Source organism: Mobula hypostoma, chromosome 15 (genome assembly GCF_963921235.1).
Source record: "Mobula hypostoma chromosome 15, sMobHyp1.1, whole genome shotgun sequence".
NCBI classification, from domain to species: domain Eukaryota; kingdom Metazoa; phylum Chordata; class Chondrichthyes; order Myliobatiformes; family Myliobatidae; genus Mobula; species Mobula hypostoma.
This window is the reverse complement of record NC_086111.1, coordinates 10,923,025-10,950,854: the sequence shown is the minus strand read 5'-3', so window position 1 is coordinate 10,950,854 and position 27,830 is coordinate 10,923,025. Positions and strand designations below refer to the sequence as shown.

The 27,830-nt window shown below is 40.1% G+C and overlaps 1 protein-coding gene and 1 pseudogene across 3 annotated transcripts in view; one reads left to right on the top strand and one right to left on the bottom strand.

Annotated features, from left to right (window-relative positions):
- Positions 1–20,799, top strand: part of usp4 (ubiquitin specific peptidase 4 (proto-oncogene)) — a 122,826-nt gene extending 102,027 nt beyond the window's left edge. For all 3 annotated transcript variants that reach the window (XM_063067729.1, XM_063067728.1, XM_063067727.1), the window contains 4 exons: positions 13,346–13,495; positions 15,100–15,203; positions 15,292–15,380; positions 19,930–20,799. In XM_063067729.1, the coding sequence (XP_062923799.1) occupies positions 13,346–13,495; positions 15,100–15,203; positions 15,292–15,380; positions 19,930–20,070 (484 nt within the window). In that variant the 3' untranslated portion in view covers positions 20,071–20,799. The remainder of the gene's footprint in view (positions 1–13,345; positions 13,496–15,099; positions 15,204–15,291; positions 15,381–19,929) is intronic.
- A 3,667-nt stretch (positions 20,800–24,466) lies between these two features.
- LOC134356691 (glutathione peroxidase 2-like) lies at positions 24,467–27,177 on the bottom strand (annotated as a pseudogene).
- Between the last annotated feature and the right edge of the window lie 653 nt (positions 27,178–27,830).

Genomic DNA, 27,830 nt, shown 5'->3' with positions numbered 1-27,830 from the left:
CTTTCAATGTTGATCCTTGATAACTCAACCAAGCAACATTAACCTTTCACTATCTTTGTTTTGTCCCCATATTGTGAGTGATGCTGACGCTAGTTTTCTTAACCATCCAGCAATTTCCCACATTGGTTAAAAAATCAGGAAGAACTTTTAGTTTGTTCAGACAATCAAGCCTTGCCCAGACATCCACTCTCAACAACATTCTGTATGACTTCTTTGTGTTCATATCTGCCTGCCATCTGGTGGCCTCTGAGTGAGATTGCCTATTATTGCCAAATTAAGAATGACTTCATCACTGCTAAAATGTGCTTTCACAGCCATTCATTCAGCTGCTACACTTAAGTTTTGTCCCAAAAATGAAACACCAATCATTGTGCTTGATTTCATATTTAAATTCTGGGCCTTTAAATGTATTGTTGATTTTGTTTTAGGAGTTATTATAAAGAATACACTGTAAACTGAGAGCATTGTAGAAAATTGTTAATTGAAGACGAAAGTGAAGGTTTTTTGTTAAATTAAGAGCAGATCATTGTCCTTTATTTAGATGTTGAAAGAGCAAAGTCCATTACTTTATATTTCTTTATTGTCGTAATGTTTATATTAATGGATAGGTGAAATTTGAATAAATTAAAATGTCCAATCAATGTTTTCAAAATTGTCTGTAAACAAATATCGGCTGCTTACAGCTTCCTGTAAAGTTTTAATGAGAACTGAATCTGGTTTCCAATTTGCAAATTATTGTATGATTGCAACTAAAGATTGTAAACTTATTGCAGTAATGTTGAAGACATCAACTATTTTAACATCTTCACAATACCAGATTGCAAACAAGCTATTCTGCTGATTTGGCTAGGATGTGAGTCGCAGCATTCATTGTTTTAGTCAGAACAATGACTAGAGCAACAAGTGGCAGTTCACTGAGTAAACCAGCTCGCTCGCTTTAGGTCACATCTGGAAATTCCAGTTGGAGGACAATTGCCACTCTGACATATTGGGAAATTATGTACTCAGCAGGTTACAGCAGTTGTTTGTCTTTGCCTACTGCCGGGTGAGTTTAAAGACTCACCTCTTGCAGTGGATGACCAGGACGTCTAAGTGCCTTGCCGTGCTCTTAGCGCTCCACCAATGCCTGCTGGCTTGCCTTCTTGACCGTTGGACCATTAATCGGTCTCCTCCACTCTATCTGCCAGGGCCAGACTTCACACGCTGGGATAGGCAAATCCCCTATCTCACCAAGGGTCAGCTACCCTCACCTGGTTTGGCCCGTCTGCTGGGACAGTTTACCGGGGAGTGGCCGCTGCGCGTGCTACGGCTATTTGGAGAGGTGTGCAAGGAAACAAAAAAGGGAAAAGCACACTGAAATCCGGGAATGACTACGGTCAAAGTCCTTCAGGCCAGCTCTCCCCTCGTTATTACTGGCAAACATTCATTCAATTGAAAATAAACTGGACTACCTGTGCCTGAGACTGAACCAGCAAGAGAAAAATATTTGCGCATCTATTCTCAGGGACTCATGGCTTCATGAATCCATCCCATATTCAGCCAGGGTTTCGGGCTGACAGGAATCCAGGTGGTGGTATCTGTATTTTCATAAATAAGAATTGGTGTGCGGACACTTTAGCAGTGGCATCCCACTGTTTATCAATGATTGAGTTCATTTTTGTGAAGTGCAGACCATTTTATATACAGAGGGAGTTCACTACAATTGTGTTGGTAGCTGTATATATCGCCCCCCCCCCACCCCAGCTAATGCCAGTGAAGCACTGCCTGAGTTCTACAATGCCATCAGTGACTTTCAAACCAAACACCCCAATGATATCTTCATTTTTGCATGTGACTTTAAACATGTGAATCTAAAGACAGTCCTGCCGAAATTCCACCAGCGTGTTTATTTTGCTACGAGGTGAAAATGCACTAGACTTGGTTTGTACTAACAGATTAGGTGGCTATAGAGCAGTCCTTCGACTCACACATTGGATTTACGGATCACTTATCTGTTATGTTAATTCCAGCATACAGACCAGTGATCAAACAGGTTAAGGCAGTTCTAAAGGTGGTGAAAACCTGGTGCAATGTTTGCACTGCAGGACTGCTTTGATAATACAAGCTGGAGAATGTTCTTTTCCATAGAGGCTGCCTGATGATCTGCTGAGTTCCTCCAGAAATTTGTGTGTGTTGCTTGGAGAATGTTCAGGGAAGCTGCTACCATGTTAACATTGAGGAATATGTAGATTCTGTGACCAGCTGCATAGAGAAGTGCACTAAAGCTGTTACCATCACAGAACACATCTGTATGAGGGCAAATCAGAAGCCATGGCTTACTGCGGAGGTCCGTGCATGGCTGAAGGCTCGTGATGCTGCCTTTAGATCGGGGAATGCAACAGCTCTCAGGGAAGCAAGAACTGTGCTTTCCCGCTCCATCAGAAAGGCAAAACGGGAGCATTCTCAAATTTATAGTCACTTCTGTGATGTCAGACATGAGGCATATGTGACAGAGTTCAGAGGATTACAGACTGCAAGTCTACTTTGCGCATTGGTGACCAGGATGCATCACTTCCTGAGAGGCAGAACATCTTCTGCGCCTGGTTTGATGCGTAGAACAAAGTGCTGGCGAGGAAGGCACCCCTCTCCCCAGGGGAGCAGACACTCTATCTGGCAGAAGCTGAGGTGAGAAAAACCCTGACCAGAGTTAACCAAGCTGCAGGGCATGATAATATGCCAGGTTGGGTTCTGAAAGGCTAAGTAGTCCAGCTGACAGAGGTGTTGAAGGATATATTCAACATCTCTCTTGAACAATCCATTGTCCCCTTAGTTTTCAAGGCAGCCACCATCATTCCAGTAACTTGCCTAAATGACTATCATCCTATGGCATTAACATCAACCATTATGAAATGCTTTGAGTGGCTGGTCATGGATCTTACTAAGACTTTTGTCTGAGCTGAATTGGACCCTTTCCAGTTTAGTTATGGCTCAAATCAATCCACTGACGATGCAATGGCATCTGCCCTCCATTCTGTCCTGGAAAATGCTATCTCGTAGTGCTGTTTAAGGACTTCAGTTCGCAGTTCAACACCATCATACCCCAGAAACTGTCTGGAAACCATCCTTAATAGGTCTCAACACCTCTCTCTGCAATTGGATACTGGACGACTTAATGGTAAGGCCACAGTTAGTCCACATGGGCAGCAACATCTCTTGTTCTATTACACTGAGCGCTGGCGCTCCCCCAAGGCTGTGTGCTCAGCCCAGTGCTGTTTACACTGATGCATGACTGTGTTGCAGGATCCATCACAAACCATGTCATCAAGTTTGCGGATGACACAACAGTGGTTGGCCCTATCAAGAACGATGACAAGACGGAGTATAGAGAGGAAGTGGAGTAGCTGGTGGATTGGTGTGAGAACAACAACCTAAGCCTAAATGTGGAGAAGACAAAGGAAATCATTGTGGACTTCAGGAGGATGCAGATGAACCGTCCCTCTCTGTGAATACGTGGCTCCTTCGTAGTGAGAGTTAAGTGCACCAAGTTCCTGGGAGTTCACGTCATGGATGACTTCTCCTGGTCCCTTTTATCACATCCTTGAACAGCAGTGCCTCCACTTCCTAAGAAGATTGAGGACAGTCTCCACTTGGCAGCGTATGAAGTAAGACGTTTTTGTCATAGCTCCATCTTTCACAACTTAATTTCCACTGCTAGATTCGTTCTAAGTTTGAAGATTTATTATATTTGCTGAAGGATTTACGATTTAATCACGATGGCTGATACTTGATCTGGAACCAAATTAAGTGGCAAAACTCTTCCCGTACCTCAACAAACAGAGAAATCAGAGGAAGTTTCTACTTCAGAAAGAATGCTCTCTTTAATAGAAGCTATTAATGTGAAGATTGGTACGGTGGATACCAAAATTGATAAATTGACGAACGCTAATGAATTGCTTGAAAAAACCATCCTCGCTGTTCAGGAATCTTTGAAGCATCTGGAAGATCGATATCAGGATGAAGGGTCTCAGCCCAAAACATCGACTGTACCTCTTCCTATAGATGTCGCCTGGCCTGCTGCGTTCACCAGCATTTTTTATGTGTGTTGCTTGAATTTCCAGCATCTGCAGATTTCCTCGTGTCTACGTATACTGGGTTTGCCTGAAAATACAGAAACCGGTGAGCCATTAAAGTTTTTGTCGAACATGTTAAATGCACTCTTTAGTGATATTCTCGAAGCCTGTCCAATATTGGACAGAGCCCACCAAATTTGACGTCCTGCTCTGCTGGGGAAGAAGCTGACGGCGATGCAGGTGGATGCTTTCCTGGTGTCATGGATTCTTGATTACCTGACTGGCAGACCACAGTACGTGTGCTTGCAACACTGTGTGTCCGACAGAGTGATCAGCAGCACTGGGGCTCTGCAGGGGACTGTCTTGTCTCCCTTTCTCTTCACCATTTACACCTCGGACTTCAACTACTGCACAGAGTCTTGTCAAATTCAGAAGTTTTCTGATGACTCTTCCATAGTTGGATGCATCAGCAAGGGAGATGAGGCTGAGTACAGGGCTACGGTAGGAAACTTTGTCACATGGTGTGAGCAGAAGTACCTGCAGCTTAATGTGAAAAAGGCTAAGGAGCTGGTGGTAGACCTGAGGAGAGCTAAGGCACTGGTGACCCCTGTTTCCATTCAGGGGGTCAGTGTGGACATGGTGGAGGATTACAGATACCTGGGGATACGAATTGGCAATAAACTGGACTGGTCAAAGAACACTGAGGCTGTCTACCAGAAGGGTCAGAGCCGTCTCTATTTCCTGAGGAGACTGAGGTCCTTTAACATCTGCCGGTCGATGCTGAGGATGTTTTACGAGTCTGTGGTGGCCAGTGCAATCATGTTTGCTGTTGTGTGCTGGGGCAGCAGGCTGAGGGTAGCAGTCACCAACAGAATCAACAAACTCATTCGTAAGGCCAGTGATGTTGTGGGGATGGAACTGGACTCTCTGATGGTGGTGTCTGAAAAGAGGATGCTGTCCAAGTTGCATGCCATCTTGGACAATATCTCCCAAAGAGTGGGAATAAACGGGACCTTTTCAGAATGGCAGGCAGTGACTAGTGGGGTACCGCAAGGCTCAGTGCTGGGACCCCAGTTGTTTACAATATATATTAATGACTTAGATGAGGGAATTAAATGCAGCATCTCCAAGTGTGTGGATGACACGAAGCTGGGCGGCAGTGTTAGCTGTGAGGAGGATGCTAAGAGGATGCAGGGTGTCTTGGATAGGTTAGGTGAGTGGGCAAGTTCATGGCAGATGCAATTTAATGTGGATAAATGTGAGGTTATCTACTTTGGTGGCAAAAACAGGAAAACAGATTATTATCTGAAAGGTGGCCGATTAGGAAAAGGGGAGGTACAACGAGACCTGGGTGTCATTATACACCAGTCATTGAAAGTGGGCATGCAGGTACAGCAGGCGGTGAAAAAGGCGAATGGTATGCTGACATTCATAGCAATTGGATTTGAGTACAGGAGCAGGGAGGTACTATCGCAGTTGTACAAGGCTTTGGTGAGACCACATCTGGAGTATTGTGTGCAGTTTTGGTCCCCTAATCTGAGGAAAGACATACTTGCCATAGAGGGAGTACAAAGAAGGTTCACCAGATTGATTCCTGGGATGGCAGGACTTTCATATGATGAAAGACTGGATGAACTAGGCTTATACTCGTTGGAATTTAGAAGATTGAGGGGGGATCTTATTGAAACATATGAAATCCTAAAGGGATTGGACAAGCTAGATGCAGGAAGATTGTTCCCGATGTTGGGGAAGTCCAGAACGAGGGATCACAGTTTGAGGGTAAAGGGGAAGCCTTTTAGGACCAAGATTAGGAAAAGCTTCTTCACACAGAGTGGTGAATCTGTGGAATTCTCTGCCACAGGAAATAGTTGAGGCCAGTTCATTGGCTATATTTAAGAGGGAGTTAGATATGGCCCTTGTGGCTAAAAGGATCAGGGGTATGGAGAGAAGGCAGGTACAGGGTTCTGAGTTGGATGATCAGCAATGGTCATATTGAATGGCGGTGCAGGCTCGAAGGGCCGAATGGCCTACTCCTGCACCTATTTTCTATGTTTCTATGTTTCTATCCACTACATAATGTACTGGTTGAGCACAGGAGTACATTCAGCCAGAGACTCATTCCACCGAGATGCAACACAGAGCGTCATAGGAAGTCATTCCTGCCTGTGGCCATCAAACTTTACAACTCCTCCCTTGGAGGGTCAGACACCCTGAGCCAATAGGCTGGTCATGGACTTATTTCCTGGCATAATTTACATATTTACATATTACTATTTAACTATTTATGGTTTTATTACTATTTAATTATGGTGCAACTGTAACGAAAACCAATTTCCCCCAGGATCAATAAAGTATGACTATGACAATGACTATTACTATGACTAAGCCATCAGCCGAAACTAAACCACGTCCTGTAATTCTGTGTTTGCATTATTTTACAACCAAAGAAGCTATTCTTCGGAATGCAAGGAAAAGGGATAAGCTAATTTATAACGAAGTTGAGATTCGTATAGTTGAAGATTTTACCCCAGAGAATTATGCTAAAAGAATTAAATATCGGGAAGTGATGGCGGAACTTTTTAAAATTAACTGTTGCCTGTGTCTGTGTTATCCGGCTCATCTGATGGTTACTCCACCCAATGCTCATCTAAAACAGATTGACTCTCCAGAAGACGGTTGGAAATTTATAAAAGAGTTTAAGTCCACTTTGTAAGCAATTTGAAAAGTTGATTCTTAGCTGGGAGTGGTTTGTAATGCTGTTGATGAAAGTTCGTTTCATGTTTTATGAATGCCCATACACGGACTTGGCTAACTCACTTAGATCTGTTGTTGTTTGCTTTAACAGTTAATGTAGCTTTGAATTTAACATGTGTATATATATGTGTGTGTGTGTGTGTGTGTGTGTGTGTATATATATATACTCAAACACGAAATCTGCAGATGCTGGAATTTCAAGCAACACACATAAAAATTGTTGTTGAACGCAGCAGGCCAGGCAGCATCTATAGGAAGAGGTACAGTCGACATTTCAGGCTGAGACCCTTCATCAGGACTAACTGAATGAAGAGATAGTAAGAGATTTGAAAGTGGGAGGGGGAGATCCAAAATGATAGGAGAAGACAGGAGGGGGATGGGATGGAGCTAAGAGCTGGAAAGTTGATTGGCAAAAGGGATATGAGAGGATCATGGGGCCAACATATGATTCTCCGTAACTTCCGCCACCTCCAGGGATACCACCACTAAGCACATCTTTCCCAATCTCCCCCCCCCCCGCCCCCGCTTTCTGCAGGGATTGCTCCCTACATGACTCCCTTGTCCATTCGTCCCCATCCCCTCCCACCGATCTCCCTCCTGGCACTTATCCTTGTAAGCGGAACAAATGCTACACATGCCCTTACACTTCCTCCCTCACCACCATTCAGGGCCCCAGACAGTCCTTCCAAGTGAGGCGACACTTCATCTGTGAGTCAGCTGGGGTGATATGCTGCATCCAGTGCTCCCAATGCAGCCTTCTATATATTGACGAGACCCGACGCAGGCTGGGAGACTGTTTCCTACGCTCTGTCCGGCAGAGAAAGCAGGATCTCCTAGTGGCCACACATTTAATTCCACGTCCCATTCCCATTCTGATATGTCTATCTACGGCCTCCTCTACTGTCAAGATGAAGCCACACTCAGGTTAGAGGAACAACACCTTATATTCCGTCTGGGTAGCCTCCAACCTGATGACATGAACATTGACTTCTCTAACTTCCGTTAATGCCCCACCTCCCCTTCGTACCCCATCCGTTATTTATTTGTCTTTGATTATTATTAATTTTTTTTCTCTCTCTCTCTTTTTTCTCCCTCTATCCCTCTCACTATATTCCTTTTTCAACTGGGCAGTCGTGAGGGGTTTTTCTTTGTCAATCATTTTGCTTTTCTTTCTGATCGAGTCATGCTTCACCCTTTCTTCCGATTTAGGTTGCACCTGCGCATTAGATTACTTTATAAAATTTTTTAATTAAACTTTAAATATGGATCTTAATAAAATTAATATAATATCTGGGAATTGAAACGGTATGAACCAACCCATTAAGCGCAGAAAGATTTTTAAGAAATTAAAAATGCTTCATGCAGATATTATTTTTGCTCAGGAGACTCATATCTGTAGGCAGGATGAATATCGCTTTTTTAAATTTTGGAAGGGACCCTTATTTCATTCTTTATCAGTAAGTAAAATAAGAGGGGTATCTATTTTTGCGTGTTGGCACGTGGCCAAGTGGTTAAGGCATCAGTCTAGTGATCTGAAGATCGCTGGTTCGAGCCTCAGCTGAGGCAGTGTGTTGTGGTCCTTGAGCAAGGTACTTAACCACACATTGCTGTGCAACGACACCGGTGCCAAGCTGTATCGGCCCTAGTGCCCTTCCCTTGGACAACGTCAGTGGCATGGAGAGGGGAGACTTGCAGCATGGGCAACTGCCCGTCTTCCATACAACCTTGCCCAGGCCTGCGCCCTGGAAACCTTCCAAAGCGCAAATCCATGTTCTCACAAGACTAACAGATGCCTATATATTTATTTTAATTAATTCTAAAATCCCCTTTGTTCATTTTAATACTGTTACTAATTTAACTGGAAGATATTTAATTGTCACTGGTCTGTTATGTGGTCAAAAGGTGGCTTTGGTGTGTGTATATGCACCTAATATAGATGGCCCTGAATTTTTTAAGAAGCTATTTTCTGTATTGCCGAATTTAAATGAATATAAGTTGATTATGGGCGGTGACTTTAACTGCTGTCTCAATCCGTCGATTGACAGATCATCCACCAATCCGTCACTTCCTAACAAAGCTGCGACTTGTTTTATTCTTTTTTATTAGAATACGGTCTGGTCGACATTTGGAGATTTAAATATCCTAAAGAAAAAGATTTTTCTTTTTTTTCACATGTTTCACAATTAACTAAGGCTCCGGGACTGGATGGATATACAGTTGAATTTTATAAATATTCAAGAATTGATTATTTTTTGCTGGGCACGCAGTTGGTGCCCTGTTGTTGAGTGTGCATATGATGTGATTGCGTTGTCAGATCATTCACCAATGAAACTAACTTTGAAGCTGTCTGATAATATTCAGATACCTCAGTGGAGATTTAATGTTTCATTGTTACAAGATTCAACTTTTGTAAATTTTATTAAAGAGCAACTTGCTCTATTTTTTGAATTAAATACCACTGAGGGAATGTCAAATTTGGTTGTTTGGGATGCGATTAAATCTTAGAGGACAGATAATTTCATATTAGGTAGGTTTAAGAAGGAAAACTAAGGCGGAACTTTTACTGATCACTAATAGGATTAAAGAAATAGATAAAGTTTATTCAGTATGCCTAGTGAAGATCTCTTTAAGGAAAGGGTGGCACTCCAAGCACAGCATGATTTGCTTTTGACTTTTCCCATTGAACAGCAACTTCTTAAATCCAAAAGCCAATTTTATATACATGGAGACAAGTCAGGCAAATTATTAGCTGGTCAGTTAAAAGCAGATATGACTAGAAGACAGATCCTGAAAATACGAAGACCTGATAGAACTGGAAAGGTAGATTCTTATGAAATTAAAAGAGATTTATGGATTTCTACTCTAATCTTTATGAATCAGAATTTTCAGACAATATTGTTTTTATGAATAGTTTTTTGCAAAAATTGAATGTACCTAAAATTTTTATTCAAGATATGAATACATTAGATGCACCTGTTAAACAAAAGGGAATAGCAAGGGCTATATCCTCTCTCCAATTAACTAAGGCTCCGGGACCGGATGGATATACAGTGGAATTTTATAAGACTTTTACTGATATACTTATACCTCATTTATGTCAAATTTTCACTGATTCTATATCCTCTGGGACTCTCCCGAAAACTTTTTATGAAGCTTCAATTTCTTTAATTCCTAAAAAAGATAAAGATTTACCTGAATGCGCTTTTTATAGACCATTTTCTCTATTTAATGTGGATTTTTAAATTCTCTCTAAGATCTTGGCTAATAGACTTAAGAACATTTTACCTACTGTTATTTCCAATGACCAAACTGGATTTATTAAAAATAGATAATTCACATTTTAACATTCAAAGATGATTAAATATTATTCACTCTCCTCCATCTAAAGAATCTGAATGTGTTGTTCCTCTTGATGCAGAGAAAGCCTTTGATAGGGTGGAGTGGTCTTACTTATTTGAGGTTTTGGAAAGATTTAATCTTGGCCGAGGATTTATTTCCTGGATTAAATTGATCTATTGTGCTCCTATGGCTGCTGTTATAACTAATGATCAAAAATCTCCCTGTTTTAGATTATATAGGGGTACTCGACAGGGATGCCCTCTTAGCCCTTTATTATTTAACTTGGCCTTAGAACCCCTTGCTATTGCTCTTATAGATTCTAATACTGTTCAGGGTATTAAGAGAGGGGACAAAATACACAAGGCTTCGTTATATGCAGATGACCTATTAGTTTATATTTCAGATCCTAGGAAATCTATTCCTTCTATGTTATCTATATTTTCTGAATTCAGTAGTTTTTCTGGGTATAAATTAAATTTACATAAAACTGAGGTATTTCCTATTAATAATTACTCAGATCCAAATCATCAAGTACCTTTTAGTATTGCTAAAAATTATTTTACCTATCTTGGTATTAAAATTACTAAAAATTTTAAGGATCTCCATGCATATAATTTTTTCCATTAATTGGCTACACCATGCAAATGCTTTCTAAATGGCCGCCTATGACATTATCATTAATAGGTCGAATTAATGCTATTAAAATGATAGTTTTACTGAAATTCTTATATATATTTCAGGCAATTCCTTTCTTTGTCCTTAAAATGTTCTTTGACAGAATAGATTCTATAACCTTATCTTATATTTGGAACAATAAAAAACCTAGATCAAGTAAACCCTTATTGCAGAAATTAAAAAAGGGTGGTGGTACGGCTTTGCCTAACTTTAGAATGTACTATTGGCCAATTAATATCGATACATTACTTTTTAGATTCACTATTCAGATATACATGAATGTCCTTCATGGTTGGATTTGGAGGAAAACTTGGTGAAAGGATTCTCTTTGGCCTCTTTACTGGGAGCTCCTCTTCCCTTTTTGTTTTCTAAGATTAGTAGACAAGATTTTAATCCCATTATTAAACATAAATTAAGAATTTGGTTTCAGTTTGTAGATTTTTTTGAGTTAAATAATTTTATTCTTTCTCAATTATTTTTTTAAACCATCAATTTTGGATAAGGCCTTCTTAATTTGGAAAACCAAGGGAATAATAACTTTTTCAGATTTGTTTTTAGGGGACTGTTTAATGTCTTTTTCTCAGTTAGTGGATAAATATGATTTATGTAATGTACATTTTTTTTAGATATTTACAAATTAGGAATGTTTTACGTGGTTTGTTGCCAAATTACCCTTCTGCTTCTCCACCTAATATGACAGACGCTCTTTCAGTTTAATTCATTTCAATAAGGGTTGATAGCTATAATCTATAAACGGTACAATATCTAATGATAAAATTAAACACACTTGGGAATTGGAATTTCAAGAGTCATTTTCAGATAATCAATGGAGTATAATTTTTCATTTGGTTAGTAACTCATCTATTTGTGCCCATCATTCCTTGATACAGTTCAAGGTAGTGCATCGGGCCAATATGTCAAAGGATAAACTAGCGCGTATATTTTCCAATATCAATCCTATTTGTGGCAGATGTAATATTGAGGTGGCCACTTTAACTCATATGTTTTGGTCTTGTATAAAGCTAGATAACTTTTGGCGAGATGTTTCTAAAATGCTATCAAAAGTCTTGGATCTGGATCTACAACCTAATTTGCTTACGGCAATTTTTGGGATTATCCCATCGGAAGCAGGAAATATTCCTGTTTCCATTCAACGTACGATAGCCTTTTCGACTTTACTGGCTAGGAGAGCCATTTTATTGAAGTGGAAGGATTCTAATCCACCTACGGTCTTTTATTGGCTCTCCTCCATTACGTCCTGTTTAAGTTTAGAGAAAATAAGAAGTCGGACATTTGATACATCCTTTAAAATTTGAGCAAATCTGTCGACCTTTTATCCAATATTTTCATTTAATTTGATTTATTACTCTTCCAATTTTTTTTTCTCGAAGTTTTAGATTTGATCAGAAAGTCTTTTTTTTGGTCGTATCCTCAAAATGGACTGCCCAGTCCCTTTTTTTGTTTCTTTTTTTTTTAATATAGTGTAGTGGGGGTTTTTTCCACTTCATTTAAAACTCAATGTTTTTTCTTTCCTATTCATGAACTGGTAAGAGGAGAATTGCTGTTTTCTTTTTTTTTATTTTATACTAGTTTAACAATATGTATGACTTAGATAATATCTATCTATAATCTTGGTTTGTATTGTTACTGATATATATATTTGAGATAATCCTCTTGTTTGTATTTATGTTCCTTTTAAATCAATAAAAAGACTAATAAAGAAAGAAAGAAAGAAGATTGAGACAAGTGAGGCTTCCTGCCCTCCCCCCCCCCCCCCGCCACCCAATCATAACTGCATTTTACAGGAACATCAGTGAGAGCATCCCGACAAGTCGTATCTCCATCTAGTGTGGGAGCCATCGAATATCAGATCAGAAGTCCCTACAAAGGACTGTGAGAACAGCTGAGTGGATAGGGGTCTCCCTGCCATCCATCAGGGACATTTATTAGGAGTGCTCCATACGCTGGGATCCCACTCATCCATCTAGCATCCTCTTTGACTTTCTACCATTAGTCAGGAGACCCCGATACATAAAGGCAGGAATGGTCATGATGAGCAACAGTTTCTTTCCTCAGGCCATTAGGCTTCTGAACTCCCTGCTGCATCATATTCAAAATGTCACTGATTAATCTGTTCTGTACCTTACAATATTTAATATTAATGCACTTCAGTTGTTATTTATGTGTGATTCATCTGTAGACTTTATCCTTGCCTTCATAAGTTATCATGTGTTATGGATACTCCTGTGCTTTACCCGCTAGTTCAGAGAAATGTCATCTCATTTCAATCTACATTATATGGTTATATACATGTATATAGTTAAATGACAAACTTGTATCACTAAGCGAACAGGTAAATAAATATATAAATAACTCAACCCAGTGAAGGGTCAACATCAGACTAGAGAAATTGAAGTAGGATTGGGAGACAAGAATTATGATCATTGTTTGAATTCTTGCATAATGATTAATTTCCACTTTGAATTAAATATATCCTTCAGAAACTAAATATTTCCTTGTTTTGGCAGGTACTGCCCAATCTGTAAAAAGCACCAACAGGCTACTAAGAAGATTGACCTGTGGTCACTACCAAAGATCCTTGTGGTACATCTAAAACGTTTTTCTTATAACAGATACTGGAGGGATAAACTAGATACTTTAGTAGAGTTTCCTATTAGGTAAGAGCATTAAGTTCAAAACATAGAAATTGTTATAGGCTGTTTATTTTATGTTATATTGGAATAAAAAATTTTAAATGACTCGTCTGTGAAACACCCTCCAATGTGAAATCAACTGATTAGAAATGGAGCAAAGAAGGGAAACTAATTTTTGAAACAATTCTATCATTTTAGTGTGCATTAGTTCTGCATATTAGCACCATCAGTCCTGTATCCAAAAGTCAGTTCCTAAGGAGACTGTTAGTCAAAACCACGTTTAGGGGCTGCTGATGACCATGCTCAGTGCAAGCTCAGAAGGTGATATGCAGGAAAGCTTGGGCAAATTTGCCATTGCCTGTGTTGACAAAGTTTGACGTCACAATCAGCACAAAGAATACACAGATTGTGCACCAAAAACTCCTTTGATAGAACTGAGCATTCTTGTGTTTGACCAGAGGCTTTCAGTAGTGGTCAAGTTTATTCACCTTTTGGAAGACTGAGTATGGAACAAAGCAGAATCAGTCTAAAGTCCAAGCTAATGGTGTATCTGTTGTTATAACTACTTTTTGCTTGCAATGTGGATAATGTACAACTTGCATGCTGGACAGTTTAACTACTTCACATGGTCAGTCTACGCATCAAATGACAAGATTCCAGACACAGATTCCATCCCAAACGTACCTGTCAGCATTTACATATTTGCTTATAGAATCACCGATCAGGTGAGTAGGGCATGTCAGAAGAATGTCTGATAGAATACCAAAGTAGTTATTTCATGCATACTGACTTGAGGGCAAGCAATTGCATGCTGAACCGATAAAGAGACTGAGAAGCTTTCTTAGAACATCCCCAAAGAGTGTCAACATTGACAAATATCACTGGGAACAACCAGCATTGAATCATTCTGTTTGGTGTACTGGAATAAAAAGTGATGCTAGCTCGTATGAGGAACTAGAATGAAACTAAAATCTAACACATCAACAGCTGTTGCTATGTGCCGCTACGCTTCTGTCTGCTATGTCAAAAGAACTTCTCAGCACAGTCTGGTCCAACCAGCCACCTCTGTGTACATTGCAACACTTAGACTGGATATAATGGTCTTACTCAAATGGGGGACAAGCAACAAAAATACTTTTGGAATTCATGAAAACTGCTTGATCTGTCCAGAACAGCAAATTTCACCCAATGTTTTGTCTTGCTCCTGTTTCTCACTTGCTGGTTTGCACAATATTGTGTCAACAGTACACAAATGTGCAACATATTTTGAGTATTGTAATGTGTTTCAGAGTTATCAGTCAACCTTGCAGCTTTCTGACACTAATTTTTTTTAAATTGCAGCTGCTGGTAATCTAAAGACAGAAAATGCTAGAAACATTCTGATCAGATATCTGAGTAGTTCCAGTATTTCATTTGAATCAATTTAACAGCTTTTCTGCCTACTTTCTACTTGCTTGATTGCCTATCCTTTAAAATATGAAGAAGCGGCTTCAAGGTCTCTTATCAAATGTGCCATCCATTAGGAAGCTAATTGTGTGGATTCTGTGATAAAGCTGCATTAGAAGTCTATGAAAATGCATTTTCTATATGAGACATTAATGTTAAAAATGTTTTTAATGGTTTTATAGGGATTTGAACATGTCAGAATTCATCTACAACCCCAAAGCAGGTCCTTGCATGTATGATCTTGTTGCAGTGTCAAACCACTATGGTGGAATGGGAGGAGGCCACTGTAAGTAACTTTACATGTTTTATAGCAAACAGGAAGCTAATTAGCAGAGAAATGCAGCCAAAATATAACTTGCCACCTCTGTCAACAGATACTGCATATGCTAAAAATAAAATTGACGGGCAGTGGTATTACTTTGACGACAGCAGTGTCTCAGGAGCATCAGAAGATCAGATTGTAGTAAGTTGTATTTACAGTGTAATTTTATGGTTTCATTTGCAAGTTGCTAAAAAACAAATATGATTTTTCTGAAACCAATCTGAGGGCAAACACTTAGTCAATTCTTTGCAGTTTGCCTTTTGCATGCAAGGCAATTATATACTTTGCCTATTACTTGGTAAACCAATAACGTCTGCCCATACAGGACATTAATGCACATCCTCTTCCTGACCCCATACCCCCATCTGTCAAAGGCATTTTCTTTCCATAAATTGTTCTGTTGCCATTGCAATGGGAGATAGAAAATATATGTCATAAGGGCTATGTTACGATAGTCATGGGGGATTTCAATGTTCAGGGAGATTGGGAAAATCAGGTTGGTGCTGGATCCCAAGAGAGTACCTGCGAGATGGGATTTTAGAGCAGCTTGTGTTGAGCCCACTAAGGGAACAGCTGTTCTGGATTGGGTGTTGTGCAACAAACCAGAATTGATTAGAGAGCTTAAGGTAAAGGAACCCTTAGAGGACAGTGATCGTAATATGATGAATTCACCCTGCAGCTTGAGAAGGAGAAGCTAAAGTCAAATGTACCAGTACTATAGTAGAGTAAAAGGAATTATAGAGGCATGAGAGAGGAGCTGGCTAAAACTGATTGGAAAGGAGCACTAGCGGGGATGACAGCAGAGCAGCAATGGCTGGAGTTTCTGGGAGCAATTCAGAAGGTTCAGGATTGATACATCTTATAGAAGTAGTATTCTAAAGGCAGAATGAAACTACCATATCTTACAAGGGAAGCCAAAGCCTACATAAAAACAAAAGAGAGGACATATAATTGAGCAGAAATTAGTGGGAAGCTAGAGAATTGGGAAGCTTTTAAAAACCAACAGAAGACAACTTTTTTTAAAAAAAAGGCCATAAGGATAGAAAAGATGAAATATGAAGATAAGCTAACCTATATCAGAGGATACGAAAAGTTTTTCAGATATGTAAAGAGTAAAAAAGTGAAGCAAGATATCATACCACTGGGAATGACACTGAAGAGGTAGTAATGGGGACAAGGAAATAGCAGACGAACTGAATTAGTATTTTGTGTCTTCACTGTGGAAATATGCTGGATGTTTGAGAGTGTTGGGGCAGAAGCAAGTGCAGTTACTATTATTAGGGAGAAGGTGCTTGGGGAAACTAAAGTTTGAAGGTAAATTAGTTACCTGGACCAGATGGACTACACCCCAGGATTCTGAAAGAGGTAGTAGCTGAAGAGATTGTGGAGGCTTTAAAAATGATCTTTTAAGACTTACAAGATTCTGGAATGGTTCCTGAAGGCTGAAAAATTACAAATGTTACTCCCCTATAAGAAAGGAGGAATCAGAAGCAAGGAAATTGTAGGCCAGTTAACCTGAATTCAGTGGTTGCAAAGATATTGGAGTCCATTATTAAGGATGAGGTTTCGAGGTACTTGAATTTTCAGAAGGCCTTTGACAAGATGCCACATGTGAGGTTGCTTAGCAAAATAAGAGTCCAACATGGTATTACAGAAAAGATGCTACAATGGAGCCTTTTTCGATTGGTGGTCTGCAGGAGTCGGTGTTGGGACCACTTCATTTTATGCTGTATGTCAGTGATTTGGATGATAGAATTGATGGCTTTGTGACCAGGTTAGCAGACGATTTGAAGCTAGGTGGAGGAGCAGGTGTCATGGTCCACACTGTGAAGTCTGCATTTCAGTTCACGGTCCAGTCCATCGATCCTTATTCCAGGTTTTCTGGTTTTCCCTTGTCCTGTGTGTGCCTTAATTGAGGCACATGATTCTCATCTTGGGCTGGCTACATAAACAGCTCCTGGGTTCAGCTTCAATTGTTGGACTGGTCCCTTCCCTTCCCTTCCTATTCCTTCTCAAGCCTTGCTTGCAACCTCTGCCTGGAGCCATGCCTGCAACCTCTGCCTGGAGCCTTACCTGCAACATTGCCAAGTTCAGCCACTGGAGCGAGACCAGAGCCTTGTCGTGTCATGATAAGGAACTGTCTATTGTTGAGTTGGAACTGTCTCTGTGTCCAATGCCTTTGCTAGGTAGGCCTGGCCATTTGCCGCTACCTAGTGTTGGGAACTGTCTCTGTGTCCACACCTTCGCTAGGTAGGTCCGGCAGTTTGCCGCTACCTAGTGTTGGGAACCATCTCTGTCATGTTCAGCATTTTGTTTATGAGTCCCGGCCCTACGTTCTTTTCCCAAGGAGGGGTCCCGGCTCTGTGTTCCATGTTCCTGTCTCTCAAGTCCAAGGCTCTGTGTTCCCGCGCTCAAGACCAAGGCTCTGTGTTCCTGTTCTCCCTCGACCAAGGCTCTGCGTTCCTGTTCTCCCTCAACCAAGGCTCTGCGTTCCTGTTCTCCCTTGACCAAATCAAGGCTTCGTGTTCTCATCCTGTCCATGTGCCTCACCCAGCCCGGTGCTGGGGTTCCCTCATCCTGTCCAGGAGTCTCTCGTCCTTGTCCAAGCCAAGGCTTTGCGTTCTCGTCCTGTCCAAGCCACATCCAAGAACCACGTCCTGTCCAAACCAAGGCTTTGCGTTCTCGTCCTGTCCATGTGCTTCGTCCTGTGCAGGAGTTCCACGTCCTGTTCTGTAGCCACGTCCTGTCTTTGCCAAGATCCTAGTCCCAAGTCCTAGCCTCGATCCAGGTTCCGGTTACGAGTCAAGACCCATGTTCCGAGTCCCAACCAAGATCCAGGTTCTGGGTCCTTGTCCAGGCTCTGGTTCTGGAGTTCCGCATCACTAGTCCAGGCTCCTTCTTCCTAGTTCCTTGTCCGGGTTCTGTGTTTCTTGTCCATGTCCTAGCCCAGGCCTTGCATCCTAGTCTCGTCCAGGGCCTGTGTCAATGCCCAGCGTCCTTTCTTCCCCACTTCCCTTGCTTTCTTGACACTCCGAGTCCTGTTCCTGGTACTTCAGTGTCTGTGTCTTGCATTTTGGGTCTGCACCCAGTGTCCCACTTATGACAGCAGGTAGTGTTGAGGAAGAAGGAGTGCTGCAGAAGGACTTAGAACTATGAGGAGAATGGGCAAAGATGTGGCAGATGGAATAGTGTTGGGAAGTGCATTGTCATGCACTTTGGTAGAAGGAACAAAAGTGTAGATTATTTCCTAAACGTGGATAAGATTTTAAAATCCAAGGTGCAGACCATACTTGGGGGTCCTCGTGCAGGATCCCCTAAAGGTTAACTTGCAGGTTTAGTAGATGGTGTGAAGGCGAATGCAATGTTCACATTCATTTTGAGAGGTCTAGAATATAAATGGTGATGAAGGTTGCGGGGGGGGGGTGGCTGGGTTACAGTCAAAATGTAATTGGCATTTGGTTGTATTGAATGTAATTTGTTGGTGTTGCAATTAAAAAAAGTAATTGATAAAAAAACAAGGCTTTGTGAGGCAATGGTAAGGCCTCAGTTGAAGTATTGTGAACAGTTTTGGGCTCCTTACCTAAGAAAGGATGTGCTGACATTGGAGAGCTTTCAAAGGAGATTCACAAAAATTATTCCGGGAATGAAAGGCTTACCATATGAACAGTGTTCAATGGCTCTGGGCCAGTACTTGCTGTATTTTAGAAGACTGAGTTGGGGGGGGGGGGGGAGCGGGGGATGGGGGTGGAATCTCATTGAAACCTATCAAATGTTGAAAGGTGGAGAGAATGTTACTCATAGTGGGGTAGTCTAGGACCAGAAGACACAATCTCAGAATAAAGGGATGTCCATTTAGAAGAGGTGAGGAGGAATTTCTTTAGCCATGAATCTCTGGGATTTTTTTTTGCCATAGGTGGCTGTAGAAGCCAGTTCATTGGGTGTACTTAAGGTAGAGGTTGAAAGGTTACGTGGAGAAAGCAGGAGAATGGGGTTGAGCGGGAAATGGATCAGCCATGTCAAATATCGGAGCAGATTTCAATGGGCTACGTGGCCTCGTTTTACTCCTATATCATATGGTCTGAGTTGGACATTGCCTAGTCCTTTGAACACACATTTTGATTTCCAGTATTATCTGTTTCTATTACTTATTTTTTTAAAAGGAATTCAGCAGTATTCCACAACTGACTTCCTCCCATGTTAATCCTCATTCACTGTCCTGATTCCTCCCAATTCTGTATCTAAGGATTTCTTACTGATTACTGTTAAGATATTTGGTCCTATGTTCCAAATCTCACAATCTGTTGTTCATAGACTTGATAATTGTAAACATTCTTTTCTCTACAGTGAGTGGTAGAGATTTTAGCTATTAGTTTTGATCACTGTGTAGAATTTGCAACATAGAATTGGATCTGATAAATGCATGTTGGCACAAATTCATTTTAATCACATTCCGTGAGCTTTGTCATTTGCTTGTCTAATCTTAAATTTCTGCCTTCACCAGTAATCCATAAATTCAGCAGACTATCATCTTTTCTAAATAAACATTATTTCACTCTTGTATTTAATTTTTGCCCCTTCATTCTTAGTCCATCAGTTATTGGAAACTATTAACTTCTAGGATGTTGAAATGCACTGTGCCTTCTGACCACCAAGATCTAGATGCTAACTGTAATTTGTTTTTTTTTTCTAGACGAAAGCAGCTTATGTTCTTTTCTACCAACGCAGAGATGCTTACAGCCATTATGACAGCCCATCAGCTTCCCTGACTACTCCAATTGAAGAGAATGGTGAGAACAGAGGACATGATGAGGACAAAATGGACACCAACTGAGTTAGAAGTACATACATGCTTTTCTGGACAGTGCTGCACTGTTTCATCAGCACCAGCTGCCTTTAAGGGAGTGGGAGGGGAAAAAGAACCCTCTTGGTAGCAGCAATTTTTTACAAGCAAAATCTGGATGACTAGTTTGAACAGAAATGTCAGTTGCTTTGTTCACTGGTGCTCTGGCACAGATCTACTGATGATTTTTGATGAATAAGAAACAAATGTCACTGACTAAAATAAATGGCTTTGGAAATTTTTAAGTGAAGTTCTTCATCTGCTATTTGACATCAGGGTTTTTGGTTTGGTTTATTTTTGGAAAGGGTTGCAGTCTTGCCCCCAGTTACTTCTCAAATTTGGATTTTTTTAAAGTTCTGCCACAAAACATTTGTATTGGTTCCTTATCGGTTTATTGGTATTTCTTTGCATGAATGACACCTTGCATCTTATCCTAGAAATCTTGCATTATAAATCTGTAGCAAAGCACTGGTTTATTTGTGGTTTGACTGTTGTGACTGGGATACTAAAATTTGTAATATTATATTGTAATATAGGTGGCAGAGGAACAAGGGTTTCCAGCCCCAGGTAAGATACAGATCCAAACCAGCAAAAGTTCGCTGTGTATGTATTGTAATGTAAATTTTACAGCAGTTTCTTCTAGTCTTTTTGCCCAAACTGGCACTTTGTAAGTGACTGGTTTTGATACATATGTCTACTTAAATAAAGATGACAACTGGAGTTGTGACTTGTCTATCACTTGGGTCAACTGAAACTTGAATGGAAACAGATTTCTGGAGATTCTAAAATGACAGATCGTGAAATTTATTATGACCTAACTTTGAACCTTGGAACTTAAATAATATATTATCAGGTACCATGCACATATGCTATAGATGTGCTATAGACAGCACTTCAAGTCTGTGGCTTTTGAATAATTTTCTCAATGTTTTCCTTAGAATTCTCAAGCGTTGGGTCACTATCTCAAATATCCTACACAATGTACAGAGTGTCTCTTGTTGGGTCGCACCAGATTCTGGCTTATAATTCAAATGTGAGGTTTTTATCCATCTGCCCTCTACTAAACAACCACATTTTACATTTGGTTTGATTTCATTCAGCAATTTAAGGTAAAGCTGCACCTTTCTCCCACCCTTGTTCCTATGGTATTGGATGTGACTTCTAAAATTCAGTATCACCATGGTGATTTAACAATCATTAGAGAAAACTGTTGCCATTTCCGATTAATAAAGAGGTATTAGGTTGCAAATAATAATATCCAGAATAGGAATATAAGGGTCTAATTTCCTGCTTGTCCCCATAATCCTGAGGCTCTTTAATTTGGTTTTCTGTGTTTATTCAGTGATTCTGATTCCACAGTTCTACTTTGGTAAAAGATTTGGAACTTTTGGCCCTCTGGAGATATTTATCCTCTTCCACTTCTCAAATGGATGGCCCTTTTTCTGTATTATCTATGCCTTTGAGTTAGATTCCCCATAAGAAATACCTCTCACATATTCCCTGTCAAGATCCCTCAGAATCTTGTATATTCATTACCGCTTGTTCTTCAAAACTCCAGTAGTTACAGATCCATCCTGTTTAATAATTTCACATAAAACATTCCCTAGAGGGGACATTGCCTCAAGATTCAGGGGAGAAGATTTAGGACAGAGATGAGGAAGAACTGTTTTTTCCAGGGAGTGGTGAATCTGTGCAATTCTCTGCCCAGGGAAGCAGTTGAAGCTGCTTCATTAAATATATTTAAGAAACAGATAGGTTTCTACATAGTAAGAGAATTAAGGGTTATGGGGAAAAGGCAGGTAGATGGAGCTGAGTTTACAGACAGATCAGCCATGATCTTATTGAATGGTGGAGCAGGCTTCGTTCCAGAATTCGGCCTGGTAGACTTTCCCTCAACTGCTTCCAAAGCACAGCTGTTTTTCTTAAATTAGATCAAAACCACACTACATTTATGATCTTATGAACACCCTGTAAAGTTGTATCACTTCTTACTTTTGTACACCATCCCTCCTACTATAAAGGCTTTTATATTTTTGCCTTTCTAATTAATTACTTGCTGTGCTTTCATGTGTCATCAGCAAACTTACTAACCCATCCCTCCACTTCCTCATCCAGGTCATTTATAAAAATCATGAACAGTGTCCCAGAACAGATCCCTGAGGCGATCCACTGGTGACCAACCTCCTTGCAGAATATGACCCGTCTACAACCACTCTGCCTTCTGTGGGCAAGCCAGTTCTGGATCCACAAAGCAATGTTCCCTTGGATCCCATTCCTCCTAACTCTCTCAATAAGCCTTGCATGGGGTACCTTATCAAATGCCTTGCTGAAATCCATATGCACTACATCTACTGCTCTTCCTTCATCAATGTGTTTAGTCACATCCTCAAAAAATTCAATCAGGCTCGTAAGGCATGACCTGCCCTTGACAAAACCATGCTGACTACTACTAATCATATTATACCTCTCCGAATGTTCATAAATCCTACCTCTCAGGATCTTCAACAACTTACCAACCACTGAGGTAAGACTCACTGGTCTATAACTTCCTGGGGTATCTCTACTCCCTTTGTTGAATAAAGGAACATCATCCGCAACCCTCCAATCCTCCAGAACCTCTCCCGTCCCCATTGATGATGTAAAGATCATTGCCAGAGGCTCAGCAGTCTCCTTCCTCGCCTCCCACAGTAGTCTGGGGTACATTTCATCCAGTCCTGGTGACTTACCCATCTTTGATGCTTTCCAAAAGCTCCAACACATCCTATTTCTTAATAATAAAAATGCTCAAGTCCGCTGCAAGTCATCACTACAATCATCAAGATCCTTTTCCATCGTGAATACTGAAGTAAAATATTCATTAAGTACCTCTGCTATTTCCTCCAGTTCCATACATACTTTCCCAGTGTCACACTTGATAGGTTCTATTCTTTCATGTCTTATCCTCTTGCTCTTTATATACTTGTAGAATGCCTTGGGGTTTTCCTTAATCCTGCCCACCAAGGCCCTCTCATGGTCCCTTCTGGCTCTCCTAATTTCCTTCTTAAACTCCTTCCTATTAGCCTTACAATCTTCTCAATCTCTAACATTACCTAGCTCTCTGAACCTTTTGTAAGCTTTTTTTTCTTCTTGACTAGATTTATTACAGCCTTTGTACACCACAGTTTCTGCACCCTACCATAACTTCCCTGTCTCATTGGAACATACCTATGCAGAACTCCACACAAATATCCCATGAATATTTGCCATATTTCTTCCATACTTTTCCCTGAAAACATATTTCCAATTTAAGCCTCCAATTTCCTGCCTGATAGCCTCATAATTACCCGTACTCCAATTAAACACTTTTCTAACTTGTCTGTTCCTATCTCTCTCCAATGCAATTGTAAATGAGGTAGAATTATGATCACTATCTCCAAAATGCTCTCCCACTGAGAAATCTGACACCTGACCAGGTTCATTTCCCAATACCAAATCAAGTACAGCCTCTCCTCTTGTAGGCTTATCTACATATTGTGTCAAGAAACCTTCCTGAACACACCTAACAAACTCCACCCCACCCCATCTAAACCTTGCTCTAGGGAGATTCCAGTCGATATTTGGGGAATTAATATCTCCCATCACGACAACTCTGTTAATATTACACCTTTCCAGGATCTGTCTCCCTATCTGCTCCTCGATATCCCTGTTACTATTGGGCGGCCTTTAAAGAACACCCAATAAAGTTATTGACCCCTTCTTGTTCCTAACCTCCACCCACAGAGACTGCATAGACAATCCCTCCACGGTGTCCACCTTTTCTACAGCCGTGACACGATCTCTGATCAACATTGCCACACCCCTAGCTCTTTTGCCTCCCTCCCTGTCCTTTCTGAAACATCTAAAATCCAGCACTTGAAGTAACCATTCCTGTCCCTGAGCCATCCAAGTCTCTGTAATGGCACATCATATCTCCAAGTACTGATCCATGCTCTAAGCTCATCCGCTTTGTTCACAACACTCCTTGCATTAAAATAGACGTATCTCAAACCTTCGGTCTGAGCACGTCCCTTCTCTACCACCCTCCCTCTCGCACTGTCTATAAGCTTTCTCTATTTGTGAGCCAACCTCCTCTTCCCCAGGCTCTTCAGTTCAGATCCCACCCCCCAACAATTCTAGATTAAACTCTCCCCAGTAGACTTAGCAAACCTCCCCATGTTCAGGAAGGTTTCTTGACACAATATGTAGATAAGCCTACAAGAGGAGGGGCTGTACTTGATCTAGTATTGGGAAATGAACCTGGTCATGTATCAGGGAGAGCATTTTAGAGATAGTGATCATAATTCTATCTGCTTTACCATAGCATTGGAGCAGGATAGGAACAGACAAGTTAGGGAAATGTTTAATTGGAGTAAGGGAAATATGAGCCTATCAGGCAGGAACCTGGAAGCATAAATTGCCAACAGATATCGAAAGGCCTAGGTTGAGTCAACGTAGAGAGAATGTTTCCAATAATGGGGGAATCTGGGACTAGAATACGATGTGTTCTTTAGAACAAAATGAGGAAATTATTTATCTGGAAGGTGATGGATCTGTGCATTCATTGCAACAGACAGCCATGGAGGCCAAGTCATGGGGATATATTTAAAGTTGAGGTTAGTAGGTTCTGGATTAATAAGCACATCAAAAGTTATGAAGAGAAGGTAGGAGAATGTAGTAAAGAGTAAATATTCTGGGAATCTCAATTGTCTAAAAGCTCAGCTGGACAGACCACATAAATACCACTGCTGCAAGAATAGGTTAAAGGTTGCAGCAACAGTCCAATACAGTAAACTTCAGGGCCATTCCACCATCTGCAAGACTGAATTGGGTGCAAGATAGATCAAAATCTGATGGTAATCCTCGTAAACACACAATTCTACAGATGCTAGAGATCTTGACAGAAGCACATAAAATGCTGGAGGAATCCAAAGTCAGGTAGCTTCTATGATCAACATTTTGGGCTGAAACACTTCAACACGACTGTTTTTTCATCAGACCAGGCAATTTTGCATAGTCCAAGTCTTTATAATAAGACTGAAGTGGAATGGAGTTTTTTTTCCATTTAAATGTATTTAATAGAAGATACTCCTTTACAATTTAACTTTATGTCCTGTTAAAATAAGCTAGCTTCCATGTCCAGTTAGATTTTACAGGTTACATCAAGTACTTTTCAGTAGACTTTTTGAAAAGCACCATCATATAGTAAAATGTCTGACATCCTAAATTAGCTGGCTCATTCAGCAGAAATCACAAATTATATTTAACATTTACAAATAAAATCTAAACAAAACATAGCTATTAGATTAGCACTACAATCTGGTAATCTCTACATTTTACAGGTTGTTTACTGTTGGCTAATCTTTATGCAAAGCATAAGCTTAACAACACTGAAAATTGCTACAAATGTTACTCAACTTGTTCTGTGGTTTTATCAACTGTTTTTTTATGACTTTGTAAAAGGGCTCTGATGTCTTCTTCAATGTCAATAGTCAGGAAATTCTTGCTGTATCGCCTATATGGGTTGCCATCTGGCCCAATAAGGAATTTCTCAAAATTCCAGCCTATATCATGTCGACGGACTGGTCTCCAGATTATGAACTTGGGATCAGTCATTAAGGTTTCAGGATCATCATGCGGTTCAGGCAGTTTGTGTTTCAGAAAAGTGAAGACTGGATTCTCATCTTCTCCATTCACATCTATCTTTTTCGATAAAGAGAAATTTGGCTGAAAGCCATTGCCTGGACGGACATATTTCAAGGAATTAAGAATCTCTTCATTGTAGATATTTTCCTATAAAATGGACATAACGCAAGGTCAAATAAAAGAATTTTAAATTTTGCTTTTTCCAAGTCACAATAGGAACCAACTGAGAACGTCCATTGCTGATGTTTCCCAAAAAATACAGATTGATCTGCAGGATGTAGGATTTTTTTTAGATTACATAATTTTTATTTCAAGAACCATTAGAGTAACCTCATTACTAACTAAGTTTCCAAATTATCTGTACAGGAAATAAAACTGGAATTGTACAATACGTTGGGCAACAGATCCAATTGTTTTTTATTGTTATCAGAAGCATACTTTGAAGAGCTAAATATGAGCCAAGTATCACAATTTGAACTCATCACACGTAACTCACTTTTAAAATAGTCATTTTAATATAAGCTTTACTACTTTCCAAAATTATGTGCTCATGTGAGCAAATTTTGTCATGTGCAAGTTTTTACCCAAATGACAAGAAAGAATGCTGAAATTCTACAAGAATCCCAGAAATGCAGGATATGAAAAAGAATTTTCTTAAGAGGAAATTGTTGCCTTGAATATTTGAAATTGTATTGCATTTTGTAAATGCATCACTCTAGACATGTGCATTTAGCTTTCTTATGATAAAATCTTAATATTTTGAAAGTTATTGTAATTTGAAAATACAATTTAATTAAATGTAAACAAATTTACTATTGCTGAAACAATTATTTAGAAGAGTTTGAGATTTCCGCAAGGAAGCAAACAAAAATTAGTGCAATGTTTTGTGGCAAAATCTTTTTCTCTGACAATTTCACATTTACCTGATAACCAAATTGATTGCAGGGAAATCCCAAAACCACAAGTCCTTGGCAGCCATAGCGCCTCTGGAGCTCATTCATCTGTTGGTAATCTCTGATAGTTGTGCCTCAGAGGGATGCAACATTTTCAATTAATACCACCTTTCCTTTCAGTTTGGAGAAATGGAAGATTTCACCATTAAGAAGTTCTGCAGTCAAGTTATAAAATGCCATTTCAGCTTCCGCCATTTTCTTTGCAAGTGTTGCCTGTCAATCAATTCTAAAACACAGATACGAATTGTTCACAAACTGGAACCATGTGCTCAATATGTCAAATCAGCAATACTCCTTTGAATGAAATTTGCATTATTCTGACCCAAGGTCACTGCAAAACATGGCTCTAAACAAAAGATGTACAGCACAATTCACATATAAATATGTAAGTCTATATTTTTAAAATTTGCACCTGCAAACAATATTTACAAAACCTTATGTCCTTGTCTTTTTGTCACACTATATATGCACTTAAAATAAAAGGCACATATTGTATGTTTAACATGATGTAATCCTGTTTCTGTTGGCGCGTGGCCAAGTGGTTAAGGTGTTCATCTAGTGTTTTGAAAGTCGCTAGTTCGAGCCTTGGCTGAGGCAGTGTGAGTGTCCTTAAGCAAGGCACTTAACCACACACACTGCTTTGCGACGACACCAGTGCCAAGCTGTATGGGTCCAAGGGTGGCACGGAGAGGGAAGACTTGCAGCATGGGCAACAGCTGGTCTTCCATACAACCTTGTCCAGGCCTGCACCCTGGAAACTTTCCAAGTCACAAATCCATGGTCTCATGAGACTAAAGGATGCCTATATTAAAAAAATCCTTTTTTAATAGTATTGATCTCCATTTCCTTATTTAATTATGCAGACCTTTATAATCCAGAAAAGTTTATTCCAACTTTGCAGACAAGCAGGAAGATTCTGAAATGCTCTGCACATGCTGCTATGCCATTTCTCCTTCAAAGGTACAATTGAAGCCTTACAACAAATTCGGGATCTCAATTGTAAACTTCAGTATTTTCAGGCATGTTGTTAGTGTTCAGCATCCATTCTGAAGCTTCCATTAAAGTTGATTCAAACACATCAAAGGTGCATAGATTTACAACTGAATTATAACCCATTTTTCCAGTGAGAAGAGTCAG